The 13,478-nt window shown below is 37.4% G+C and overlaps 1 protein-coding gene across 4 annotated transcripts in view; it reads right to left on the reverse strand.

Moving 5' to 3' along the window:
- Positions 1-13,478, reverse strand: part of THADA (THADA armadillo repeat containing) — a 330,878-nt gene that overhangs the window by 230,085 nt on the left and 87,315 nt on the right. For all 4 annotated transcript variants that reach the window (XM_043603276.1, XM_043603274.1, XM_043603275.1 and 1 more), the window contains exon 25: positions 9,871-9,993. In XM_043603276.1, coding sequence (XP_043459211.1) covers positions 9,871-9,993 — 123 coding nt within the window. The remainder of the gene's footprint in view (positions 1-9,870; positions 9,994-13,478) is intronic.

The raw sequence follows: 13,478 nt of genomic DNA on the forward strand, positions 1-13,478 counted from the left end.
ATTAAGATGGATCTGAGGGTTCCAGTAGTAGTACTCTGATTCATTCATTATCAAGTTCCCTCATTAGCAGCCAATAATCGTCATTGCCTATTCCAGTAGGTGTAGCAAAATGGTGATTGATATTCTACCATTAATTAGCTATACTTTTCAGAAAAATAAAGTTTTCCTTCATCAGCTCTTTGATTACCCTGTTATTCGGTTACTACAGAATCATTTCCATAAATTTACCAGTTTGCAGGATAATGGGTTCATGCCATGGCAGCCCCCAAAGGTCACCAAATCATGATCTCTTAAGACATCAATAAAATTAATTTTCCTTCTACTCAGATATGATCCACATACCATAAAATTCACCATGTTAAAGGGTATTAACTATTCAGTGGTTTTTACTACATTCGCAACATAGGAAACTACCACCACTACCTAATGCTACAGTATTTTCATCATTGCAAAATGAAACCCTATACACATTAGTAGTCATCATGCACCCTCCCACATTAGGCAAACACTAATCTACTTTCTGTCTCTATGGATTTACTTATTCTGGACATTTCATATTCACGTGATGACATAACATGCAGCCTCTTTTGTCTAGCTTAGCTGCTCTCAAAGTTCACTCACGTTGTAACATGTATCAGTATGTAATCCCTTTTCATGGCCAAATAATATGCCATTGTATGGATATACCACATATTTAAATCTACTCATCATTTGATGAACATTGGGGTTGTTTCCATTTTCTGGCTAGTATGGATAATGATGCTATGAACACTCCTATACGAGTTGTTGCGTGAACGTGTTTTCATTTCTTTTGGGTATATACATAGAAATGGTATTGCTGAGCCATATGGTAGATAGAGTAGACAGTTAGTTAGACATGAGCTGGAGGCAAAGGCAGTGATAAAGAGGCGACACATTAGAAGCCTGAGGGCACAACATCCTGACTTTGTGGCTTCCAACACCCTAGGGCTTACAGACCAAGAGCCATAGGTGCAGAACATGCACTCTCCTCCTCAACCTCTACCCCATGGTAACATATGGCCTCATTATATTTACCTTGCGGTGTTGGCCCACCTCCCTGCCCACCCCTGTGGCAGAAGATGGTCTTGACAGTTCTGGCAAGAACCCTGTAGGGTCAAAAACTACCCCTCCCAACAAGTACTTTAGATGACTGGAAACAACCTCAGCTGGAGACAACCCTAGCTATGACCCATAACCTACGCAAACATAAAAAGACACTCCTAACCCCAGTACAGTTGCCACCTCTGGGCCTGTCCACTCTCACTTCGAGAGTGTAATGTTCTTGATAAACTGCTTTGTGCTTGCCACTTTCCTTCTGGCTATCTTTATTCAAGTGTGGATCCTCACATAAATCTTTTGTGGGGAACCCAAGACCCAAGACCTCCATTCACACAATGCATACTCCCCCACTGGTAACCATAACTCTACGTCAACCTTTTGAGAACCTGACAAAGTGGTAGTACCATTTTACATTTGCACCAGCACTGTATGAGGGTTCCAATTTCACCAATTCTCCAAATGCTCCCCAATAACTGTTACTGTCCATCTTTTTTATTGTAACTATTCTAAGTGGGTGTGAAATGGTATCTCACTACGATTTTGATTTGCATGTCCCTAGTGATTAATGATGTTAAGCATCTTTTCATGTGCTTATTGTACATTTACATACCTTTTCTGGAGAAATGTATTCAAGTTCTTTGCCCAATTTTTAACCAGGTTGCCTTTTTATCATTGAGTTTTAAGAGTTCTTTACACATTTTATATGCTAACCAAATATCAGATACATGATTTGCAAATATTTTCTCCCATTCAGTCAGTTGTCTTTTCATTTTCTTGATGGTATCCTTTGAAACACTGGCATTTTAAATTCTGATCAAGTCTAACATTCTTCTTTTGCTGCTAATGCTTTAAGTATCATAGCTAAGAAACTGTTACCTAATCCAAGGTCACAAAGATTGACAGTTAATATTTTCTTCTAAAAGTTTCATCATTGGGGCACCTGGATGGTTCAATCGATTGACTCTTGATTTTAGCTCAGGTCATGATCCCAGGGTTGTGGGATCCAGCCCCTCACCCACGAGGGGCTTCTGCTCAGCGTGGAGCCTCTTAAGACTCTCTCTCTCTGGGGGCGCCTGGGTGGCGCAGTCGGTTAAGCGTCCGACTTCAGCCAGGTCACGATCTCGCGGTCCGTGAGTTCGAGCCCCGCGTCAGGCTCTGGGCTGATGGCTCGGAGCCTGGAGCCTGTTTCCGATTCTGTGTCTCCCTCTCTCTCTGCCCCTCCCCCGTTCATGCTCTGTCTCTCTCTGTCCCAAAAATAAATAAAAAAAGTTGAAAAAAGAAAATTTAAAAAAAAAAGACTCTCTCTCTCTCTCCCTCTCTCTGTCTCTCTCTCTCTCTCCCTCTCCCTCCCCTCTCCCCTGCTCATGTGCGCTCTCTCTCTCTCTCTAAAAATTAATTAACTAATTAATTAAGGAGTTTGATCTATTTTGAAAATTTTTAATATGGTATAAGATAGGATGCAAATTCATTCTTTTACAGGTATATATGTAGCTATCCTGGTACCATTTGCTGAACAGACTATTCTTTCCCCCACTGAAATGTCCCTTTTACTAAATGTTAGGTTTTATTTCTGGACACTTAATTCTATTGTATTGATTTATAAATGTCTTTCCTATGCCAGTACCACATTATCTTGGTTACTGTTGCCTTTATTGTAAGTTTCAAAATTTGGGCATGTGAGTCCTCTGTTGTTGTTGTTGTTGTTGTTTTCAAGATTGTTTTGGCTAGTCTGAGTCCCTTGAATTTGCATCTGAATTTTACAATCACTTGGTCAATTTCTGCAAAAAACTCCAATAGGATTTTAACAGAGACTGTATTGTATCTGCAGATCAATTTGGGGAGTATTGCCATCTTAATATTAATGAAGTCTTCCAGTCCATGAACATGAAATATCTTTCCATTTATTAGACCTTTTTCAATTTCTTTCAAAAATGTTTTGTAATTTTCAGTGTACAAGTCTTAAACTTCTTTTGTTAAATGTATTCCTAAGTATTTTATTCCCTTTGATGCTATTACAAATGGAATTGTTTTCTTAATTTCATTTTTTTAATGTTTATTTATATTTGAGAGAGAGAGAGAGAGACCGTGTGTGAGCAGGGGATGCTCAGAGAGACAGGGAGACACAGAATCTGAAGCAGGCTCCAGGCTCTGGGCTGTCAGCATAGAGCCCGATGCAGGGCTCGAATCCATGAACCATGAGATCACGACCTGAGCCAGAGTCAGAGACCTAACTAACCAACTGAGCCATGCAGGTGCCCCTTTAATTTCATTTTTGGATTATTCATTGCTAGTCTATAAAACTACAATTGATTTTTGTATGTTACTCTTGTATCCTACAACCTTGATGAATATTTTTGTTAATGATTAATTAATTAATGGTTGTGTGTGTGTGTGTTCCTTAGGATTTTCTATATACTGTATATGATTACATCACTGAAAAATAGCGATAGTTTTGCATCTTTCTTTCTAATCTTGCTGATTTTTATTTCTTATTCTAGCCTAACTGCCCTACCTACAACTTCTAGTACAATGTTGAACAGATGTGCCAGAGTTGATACCCTTGTCCTATTCCTGATCTTAGAAGGAAAGCTTTTTTTAGTCTTTCACCATTGAGTATGTTATTAGCTATGGGTTTTCCATTGATACCCATTGTCAGGTTGAGAAAGTTCCCTTCCATTCCTACTTTATCGAGTATTTATAACAAGAAATGGTGTTGGGATTTCTGCATCTGCTTAAATGATCATATGGTTTTATCCACTAGTCTATTCATAGGGGGTACTATATTGATTTTCATATGTTGAAAATATATACTCTATATTCTAAATGTGTAGAAGTAATATAGCACAACATTAAAAACAATTACTGTAAATATAGAGCAAAATAACTAGCATGGAAGACACTACTTGTTACTTAAGACAGAAGAGCGTCCCTATGTTTCTGTGCTGTAGGTAGTATAATAGTTCCAGGACATCTGTGTAAAGTACTCCTTTTATTTTCTAATATTTCATCCATATTTTCTGGCCTTCTCCACTATAAAGCTAATTAAGGAGGGAAAGTACGTAGAAGTACAATTGAAGGAGAGGTGATGACTGACAAACTGCATTACCAACTCCTAAATCATTGTTAGTAGATACAAATATGCATCATTGATATATCCATGTGGGTAATGAAAAAGGTCATTATCAGCACTAATATATTTTGGAAAAATAATCATAGTAACGACAATGAAAACATGTCCTATTTGGGAAGGATGGATCAAGGAGAATACAAGTAAAAAAAGAGAGTAACAATAGAAAAAAGCAGTAAAGTTAAAAATGGAGAGAACAGAATGGTTGCCAAATAACTTCAGCTATAGTCAATTCTTATCATAAGGAAAATACCAGAAAACCTTCCTGTTTTCTTACCTCCTTCCCCATCAAACCCTGAACACAGTGTTGATAAAGATTTGATATTCAGCTACAAACTGACAACTGCTATCAGTTTTTCCCTTCTATTCATTACGTATATATACTTTTTCTTTCCTTTCTAGCATGAAAAGGCTAACCATACAGTCTTGTGTAAAATATAGGAGGGTTAGGCAAAGGAAAAGAAAATTAGGTTTCACAAAGCAGTGTGTGTGTGTGTGTGTGTGTGTGAGAGAGAGAGAGAGAGAGAGAGAGAGGGAAAGAGAGAGAGAGTCTGTGTGTAGAAGTGTGCATGCATGTATATATGTTTATGTGTAGACAGTACATTTTTCTTATATATGTATGGCTTTAGTTATATAACATAAATGCCCCCTTGACAAATAGTTTTAAAATATAAACGCACAGCCTATTATGTGCAATCACTAAGTGGTACAGTCATTTATACACCATACACCTTCACCCTTAATAGACGGTCACATCCCTGACAATGGGATCTACATACAATATAAAATATTTTGTGTAGTGTACATGGTACCAGTTTATAGTAGAAAGAAATACTCTGTGAAAAAAATGAAATGAGATTTGGTTCTAATTTGCCTTTCATCACTTCTTAGCCATGTGACTTTGAAGAAGACACTTAAAACTTTAGGTCATAAATCCCTCATCTGTAATGCAGGAAAGCTGTACTGAAACTTCTGGGCCTATGATTAAGGGGAGGGCCAGCCAAGTTCTGCAGTTCATGGTGACCTCCTTCCAAAAGAGTGAGACAAAGGAAGAGCCAGAACTTCCACCCGTCCATATACCACCTATGCAAGACTTTAAAAAAAAATTTTTTTAATGTTTATTTATTTTTGAGAGACAGGGAGACAGAGAGACCAGAGCGTGAGAGGGAGAGGGGTAGAGAGAGGGAGACACAGAATCCCAAGCAGGCTCCAGGCTCTGAGCTGTCAGCACAGAGCCCAACACGGGGCATAAACCCACTGACCATGAGATCATGACCTGAGCCGAAGTCAGACGCTTAACCAACTGAGCCACCCAGGCGCCCCTGCATGATCTTTTTTTTTTTTTTTTTTAAGTACTTTCCTGTGAGTAAAGCTCCATGCCAAGGCATGCCGTGTAATGTAGAGCATGGCTAGGTTTAAGCACCACACAGTCTTCAGCCTGGCACCCTTGGGGCAAACTCACAACTATCAGAGAGCCTGGACATGCTGGTACCAACAGAGGCACAAAGTATACATGGCTGTGCTACTGGGAAGACCCGAAAGACTCCTTTTCCCCCTCTGAAACCCACTGCATATTGTGGGCCAGAGCTGGCCTGAGGTAAGCAACTAAAGACATACCAGACAGAAATATAAACTCAGTGTGGGTCTTAGCAGGATGCCAAAATGGCATACTCGATAGAGTTTCTAGGAAAGCTGGGAAGACGAGTTACCTGCCCTGCAATGACGATGTGACGATGAAGGGAAAGAAGATCAGGTTTTCCAGTCACTGAACTAAAAAAAAAAGGGAATGCTCAGAAATACCTCAGTGTGTGTGTGTGTGTGTGTGTATGGAACTATAAATTACTCTCACCTATTTTTTTTTAAATTTTTTTTTTCAACGTTTATTTATTTTGGGGACAGAGAGAGACAGAGCATGAACAGGGGAGGGGCAGAGAGAGAGGGAGACACAGAATTGGAAACAGGCTCCAGGCTCTGAGCCATCAGCCCAGAGCCCGATGCGGGGCTCAAACTCACGGACCGTGAGATCGTGACCTGGCTGAAGTCGGTCGCTTAACCGACTGCGCCACCCAGGCGCCCCTCTCACCTATATTTTTAACTAGCTTCATCTCCAAAATACATGTCAAAGATCATCACATGTCACCATTTTTACTAATATTTTTCCATTCTGAGCCATCATCATGACTTGGCAAAACTATTACAACAGCTTCCTGATTAGTCTTCCTCCTTCTCTCTTGCCACCTTACAATTGAGTCTCCATTTTTAACTGCATCAATCGGATGCCATCACTCCCCTACTGTGAAACTCTCTCATGAAGGATTTTTCAACAGCAGTAGGAGCCACAATTTGAAACCCCAGGTCTGTCCCAATTATACCCATAGAGGCTGTAGAACATCGGACATTTCCAGACTCAGATGAGACGCTGTATCACAGGGCATGGGAACTGCCTTCTCTTGCAGCTGCCCAAAGGTTGTGCCAACATGTGCCCCAACGGTTAATCTTTGGCCAGGAAGAAAGAGGAGATGGAACTGTTCCAAGAGGTGGTAGTTTCACATGGCCCGGTTAGAAGATGTATCACATGACCAGACGACTAGCTTGGTTTTCCTGCAAGGTCAAGGCCTGCTTAGTAATAATGTCTTTCCTCTTTCCTTGTCTCACCTTCCCTTTTTCCTTCATTCCTGCTGTTTTGGATTTGTGCCACTCAATAAAACCTTAGCACCCAGGCTATAGTTCCAGCTCTGTTTCCTAAGTAACAGGGCCAAAAACCTATAAGGTAGGTAAAATGAACCTCCTCTGTATTCCTCTAACACCAAAAACTTTCCCCTATAATAGCCCAGATTCTGGAGTCAGACAGATAATAGTTGTGTGTTCTTACACAAAGTTATTTTGCCTTCCTGAGCCTTGTTTTCCTTTTCTGTAAATGACTGTAATAACAGAATCTACTTTGCAAGGCTGTTCTGAGCATTAACTGAGATTATCAAGGTAAATGATGCCAGGCACACAGAAAATCCTCAATAAAACAGACATCATTATGATCATGTCTTATTTATCCTTGTATTTCTAGTGTTTAACATATCATCTGCAACACGGTAGATGTGCTTAATGCTAATCTGTTTACAATACCTTTCCCCTGCATTTTATTTTATTTTTTTTTTAATTTTTTTTTTTCAACGTTTATTTATTTTTGGGACAGAGAGAGACAGAGTATGAACGGGGGAGGGGCAGAGAGAGAGGGAGACTCAGAATCGGAAACAGGCTCCAGGCTCTGAGCCATCAGCACAGAGCCTGACGCGGGGCTCGAATTCCCGGACCGTGAGATCATGACCTGGCCGAAGTCGGACGCTTAACCCACTGCGCCACCCAGGCGCCCCTCCCCTGTATTTTAAAAATGCACAAGGAATGGCAAAGATCAAAAAATTTGTATGGTCTCAATACACAGGATTAAGGAATCTGAAAACAAAAAATAAAATTATACATGAATGCTTGTTGGAAAACATTCCTTTACTGCAAAATTAAAATTAAGTTAATTTTACTTGTGTTTTCCTCTGCAACATGGAAAAACAGTTAGGTCCAAAGTACAAATGTAGTCACATTTAGGCACAAGATATATTCTTGAAAAGATGTGCACAAATTAGGTTTCAGTAAATTAAACCACATTTCACATGCATTCAGGAAAAACCACTCTGTAAATGACTTCAACAGAGAATGCTGTGGTAGGTTGTTTTAAACTGTTATACATTTCAATTGTCCTAAAATGAAGCCCTCTTCATGTTCATTGATTATGTTGATTTATAATTTTGACATATCTTAGATTAAGTTTTTATAAGAAAAAAAAGCTAACAATCAATATATTAAAGTCACAGTACTGATCATTAGAGCTATGATGTTTATTTTCTCAAGTACAGCAAACTGAATAGAACCAAAAAGATTCCTTCATCACCAGTGTTAATAAGGAAGATTCCCCCCCCCCATAAAACTACACATGAGCACTTATATATGTGAATGCAGTCTTTTGTGGATATATGTGTGTATCTGAGTACTACACACATTTGAAACCCACGTTAAAAAAAGGCAGAAAATACATCAGAATGCTAATAATGATTATCATCTGTATGGTGGTTAAACAGGTGACTTTTACTTTTCTTTTTATGCTTTTCTTTATTTTCAAATTTTCTGCAGTATATGTGTTACTGTTTCAAAAGGGCTCAAAAAAGATTTTTTTTTTAAAAATAAGGTACTCATTTTTGATACTTTCAGTTTTGCTAAAATGTTGGAAAAGTCACCAGGTTTCACCCTCTGAAAGCATTTCTTTGTTCATCTTGAATTTACGACTTGTTGAAAACAATATTGATATTGCTGGCAATCAGTTTTATGATCTCTAGTTTTCCGGATGGTAAAGCCCCATTCCTACCTCTATGACTCTACTGAAGGTACACAGGTATTGCTCTGCTTCCTGTAAATGCAAAAGGTAAACACTGTGTCCTCAGGAGTAGTTAGGCAATGCTCCTAGACAGGATTTCAGACATGTATCTCTCTTACAGGAAGATGCACAATTTTCCAGGCAGAAGTTGGCAACCTTGAGGATTCCTCTTTACCTTGGAAGTCTGTGCCTTTGGCTACACTACAAAATACTGACTCTCAATTAGAGCAGCATTATTCATGATAGCCAAAAAAAACCCTAAATGTTTATCAACAGATGAATGGATAAACAAAACGTCCTATATACATACAACAGAGTATCATTCAGCCTTAAAAAGGAACGAAATAATAACACAGGCTACAACATGGATAAACCTTGAAAACACTACACTAAATGAAATAATCCAGATACAAAAGGACAAAAATTCTGTAATTTCACTTATATGAGGTACCTACAACAGGCAAATTCATAGAGCCTGGAAAGTAGAACAGAGGTTCCCTGGGGCAGGGAGTACCTCACCAAGGAAGTGAGGAGTGACTGTTTAACAGATACAGAGCTTCCGTTTAGGGTGATGAAAAAGTTCTGAGAATGGATAGTGGTGATGACTGCACAACACTGCAAATGTACCTCGTGCCACTGAACTGTGTATTTTATTTTTATTTATTTACTTTTTAATGTTTATTTATTTTTGAGAGAGAGAGAGACAGAATGTGAGAGGAGGAGGGGCAGAGAGAGAGGGAGACACAGAATCTGAAACAGGTTCCAGGCTCTTAGGTGTCAGCACAGAGCCCAACGTGGGGTTCAAACTCACGAACCATGAGATCATGACCTGAGCCGGTCAGGTGCTCAACCGACTGAGCCACCCAGGCACCCCTGAACTGTATATTTTTAAATGGTTAACATGATAAATTTTGAAAAAGAGATAAGTGATAGTTTAAACAAAAATAATAACAATGTAGTGTGGGTTTATAACATACATAAACTGTAATAAAAGCACAAAGATTGGGAGGAGAGAAAAGGAAATATGTATCATTAGGTTCTTACACTTCAACTGAAGTGATACGATATCACTTGAGAGTGGACAGTGATGCTAAAGATACATGCTAAAACCCCTAAGGCAATCACTTAAATAAGAAAACAAATAATTATGGCTAAAAAGCCAACAAAGAAGATAAATAGTAGCTTATTAAAACCTACTCAGAAGTATAATTAAGTCAATGAAAAAAAAAATGGCAAAAGCACTTACTGCCCAGACTGGTGATGTAAAGCCTAGAATTGCGGCCTTAGCTCCATCAGCCACATATGGAATAATATTTTCTCCCAGACGTGTATCTCTGAACAAGGCTCTAAGGATATTTAAAGCATGAACCTAGAATAAAAAGCTAAAAATTAGATGTGGTTGAAGACCCTGGTAATTCTAAATCTGTACACATTCAATAACATAACCTCAAAATAAAAAAGTTACTGAATTTGAGAAGAAATAAATAATCCACAAATGAAATAGCAGATTTTGATAAAATACAATTATCTGATAAATCAATTTTTTAAAAGATTTAAACAGTGCAACTAAAAAGCTTGATTCAATGGACATATGCAGTATCCTGCACCTAACAAATAGAGACAACACGTTCTTTTCAAGTACACATGAAACATTTATTTTTTTAAATGACTTAAAACCTAGCCACAAATAAAATCTCAACAAATACCAAATAATTAAAATCTTACATATTATGTTCTGATCACAGTGGAACTAAGTCAGAAACTGATTTCTTTAAATACTTTTAAAACTGATACTTTATTTTTTTTAAAAAAGTGGTTAAAGGAAAAAAAAATTAACATTTAGGGCTGACCAATAACCAAGGTGCTACACATCAACATTTTGAGACGCAATGTAAGTGGAACTTAAAAAAAAAAAAAATGCATGCCTTACATGCTTCTATAAAGAAAAAAAGACTAAAAATGAATATTCTCGGTGTCCAATTCAGATGACAAAGAACAGTAAATTAGAAAAGAGAAAGAAAATTTAAAAGAGCAGAAAATTTTGAAAAAAGCAATGACATAACCAAGACCATTAGCAAAACCTAAAGCTGATTCTTTGAAATAGAAACAAACCTCTGGCTAACCAAGAAGAGAGAGAAGAAAACAAGCAGTATCATGAATACCAAGGATGATATGACTACAGATACTACAGAGAATAAAGCAAAAATACTACTGTGAATAATGCTACCCAAATTGATTTGAAAAATTAGACAAAATGAACAATTTCCCAGGAAATAGAATGTATCAAAACAAATAGATGTTTATCATTACATAAAGGAAATCAATAGATAAAAATCCTACCCAAAGACCAAAAACAACAACAAAAAACAAATCCAATATAATAACTACAACAATTACAAAAAAATTGACCCACATGAATTTATAGATGAATTCTACCAAATATTCAAAGAATAGATAATCCCAATTTATATAAACTATTTGTAGAAGAGAAGACTCCCAAATTTATTTTACCAGTCTAGCACAGCTTGGCTAGAAAAGTAAGGACAACTACTTTGGGAAAATGGTAATTTCTATTAAAGTTTAATGTACAACGTACCCCAAAAAACACTCGTAGGTATCTACCGAAAAGAAATATATATATGTTCACCATTAGGCATGTACAAGAATGTTCTTAAAAGTACTATTGTTGGGGCGCCGGGGTGGCGCAGTCGGTTAAGCGTCCGACTTCAGCCAGGTCATGATCTCGCGGTCTGTGAGTTCGAGCCCCGCGTCAGGCTCTGGGCTGATGGCTCAGAGCCTGGAGCCTGCTTCTGATTCTGTGTCTCCCTCTCTCTCTGCCCCTCCCCCGTTCATGCTCTCTCTCTCTCTGTCCCAAAAAAAAAAAAAAAAAAAAAAAAAGTTGAAAAAAAAAATTAAAAAAAAAAAAGTACTATTCTTAATAACCCAAAATAAAAACCAACCCAAATGGTCATCAGCAGAATGAATAAATTATATAATATCATATAGCAACGAAAATAAATAAATTACAATTTGGATGGATAATATAAACATAATGTTGGTCAAAAGAAACCACATCAAAAGAGTACATAATGGTATGTTTTCATTTATTTAAAACTTAAAAAAAACAGGTAGAACTAAAACTAAGGTGTTAAAGTTAGGCTAGTAGTTACCCTTGGGGAAAAGGTACTGATTAGAAGGAGCGTGAGGAGGCTTTGAGGTGTTAAAATGTTCTGTCTCTTGCTAGTTACACCAGTATGTTCACCTCGTGAAACTTTATTGTTGTTACAGATATGATTTCTATATGTCTTTGTATATGTTATAATTCAATAAAAAATTTTACATAAAAAATAAGGACAGGTACAGCATGAAAAAGAAAAACCACAGGCCAATCTCATGAACCCAGTGAAAATACGCAAAAAAATATTTTTTAAAAGATTTTAAGGGAATCTAGCAATGTGTAAAAACAATTCACCATGTCAAAGTTGTGGGTCAGGATTCCATATGCAAAGATGGTATTGGATCAAAAATAAGTATATTCATGATTATTTGCAAATTCGAGAAGACATTTATCTCAAAAGACACTTGAAAGCATTCAAGGAAATGTGATTTCCTTAATGAGCTATATGACAGATTTAAACCTACAGCAAATATCAGCAATCACATAGGGATAACTGCTATTTCTATTGCTATACAAATCATACTACAAGTTCCAGCCAGCAGAATAAGAAAAATATTTTATGAATAAGAATTAGAAAGATAAAACAAATTTAGCATTATTTACTGAGGATATGATTATCCATAAAGAAAATCCAAAAGATTTACAGACAAGTCATTAGTTGTAATACACAATAGCTGACATGACTTCTTTTTTAATATTTAAATCTTCTAGGGGTGCCTAGGTGGCTCAGTCATTTGAGCATCCGGCTTTGGCTCAGGTCACGATCTCACGGTCCGTGAGTTTGAGCCCTGTGTCAGGCTCTGTGCTGATAGCTCAGAGCCTGGAGCCTGCTTCAGATTCTGTGTCTTTTTCTCTCTCTGCCCCTCTCCCACTCATGCTGTCTCTTTCTCTCTCTCTCTCTCTTACTCTCAAAAATAAGTAAACATTAAAAAAAAATTTTTTTTTAATTTAAATCTTCCAGTCCATGAGCATGGCTAGTTTTCTCCATTTATTCAGATCTTTCTCTATGTCTTTCATTATTTTAAAATTTTTATTCTGTTTATTTATTTTTGAGAGACAGAGTGAGAGCGGGGGAGGGACAGAAAGAGAGGGAGACACAGAATCCAAAGCAGGCTTCAGGTTCTTGAGCTGTCTGCATAGAGCTCAACGCAGGGCTCGAACCCACGAACAGTGATATCATGACCTGAGCCGAAGTCAGACACTCAACTGACAGAGCCACCCGGGCACCCCTTTCATTATTTTTAAAAATAGCCTCCTATAAAAGTCTTATAGATCTTTTGTGAGATTTAATTCTACATACTTTGTATTTTTTCTAGTGATTATAAACAGTATTTTAAGGATTGTATTATATGTTGCTGGTGTGTATAAATGCAATTAATTTTTTTGCTTATTGTTGTGCTTATATTCAGCACAGAGTCATTTTCCCCAAACAAATCAATAAATTTAAATTCCAACAAAAATTCAAAAGGGGGTTTTGTTAAACTTAGCAAGCTGATTCTATAACTTATATGGAAGAGCAATGGAAAAAATATAGCCAGGATAATTGCAAAGGAAAAAAGGGAAATTCACCCTACCAGATACCAAAAGTTATTGAAAAGGTAGTAATTAACATACAGTTTTTGGCTCAGAGATAATATAACAGACCATTAAAACAAAGCACACAGACAGACATGCAT

The sequence above is a fragment of the Prionailurus bengalensis genome, chromosome A3 (genome assembly GCF_016509475.1).
Source record: "Prionailurus bengalensis isolate Pbe53 chromosome A3, Fcat_Pben_1.1_paternal_pri, whole genome shotgun sequence".
NCBI classification, from domain to species: domain Eukaryota; kingdom Metazoa; phylum Chordata; class Mammalia; order Carnivora; family Felidae; genus Prionailurus; species Prionailurus bengalensis.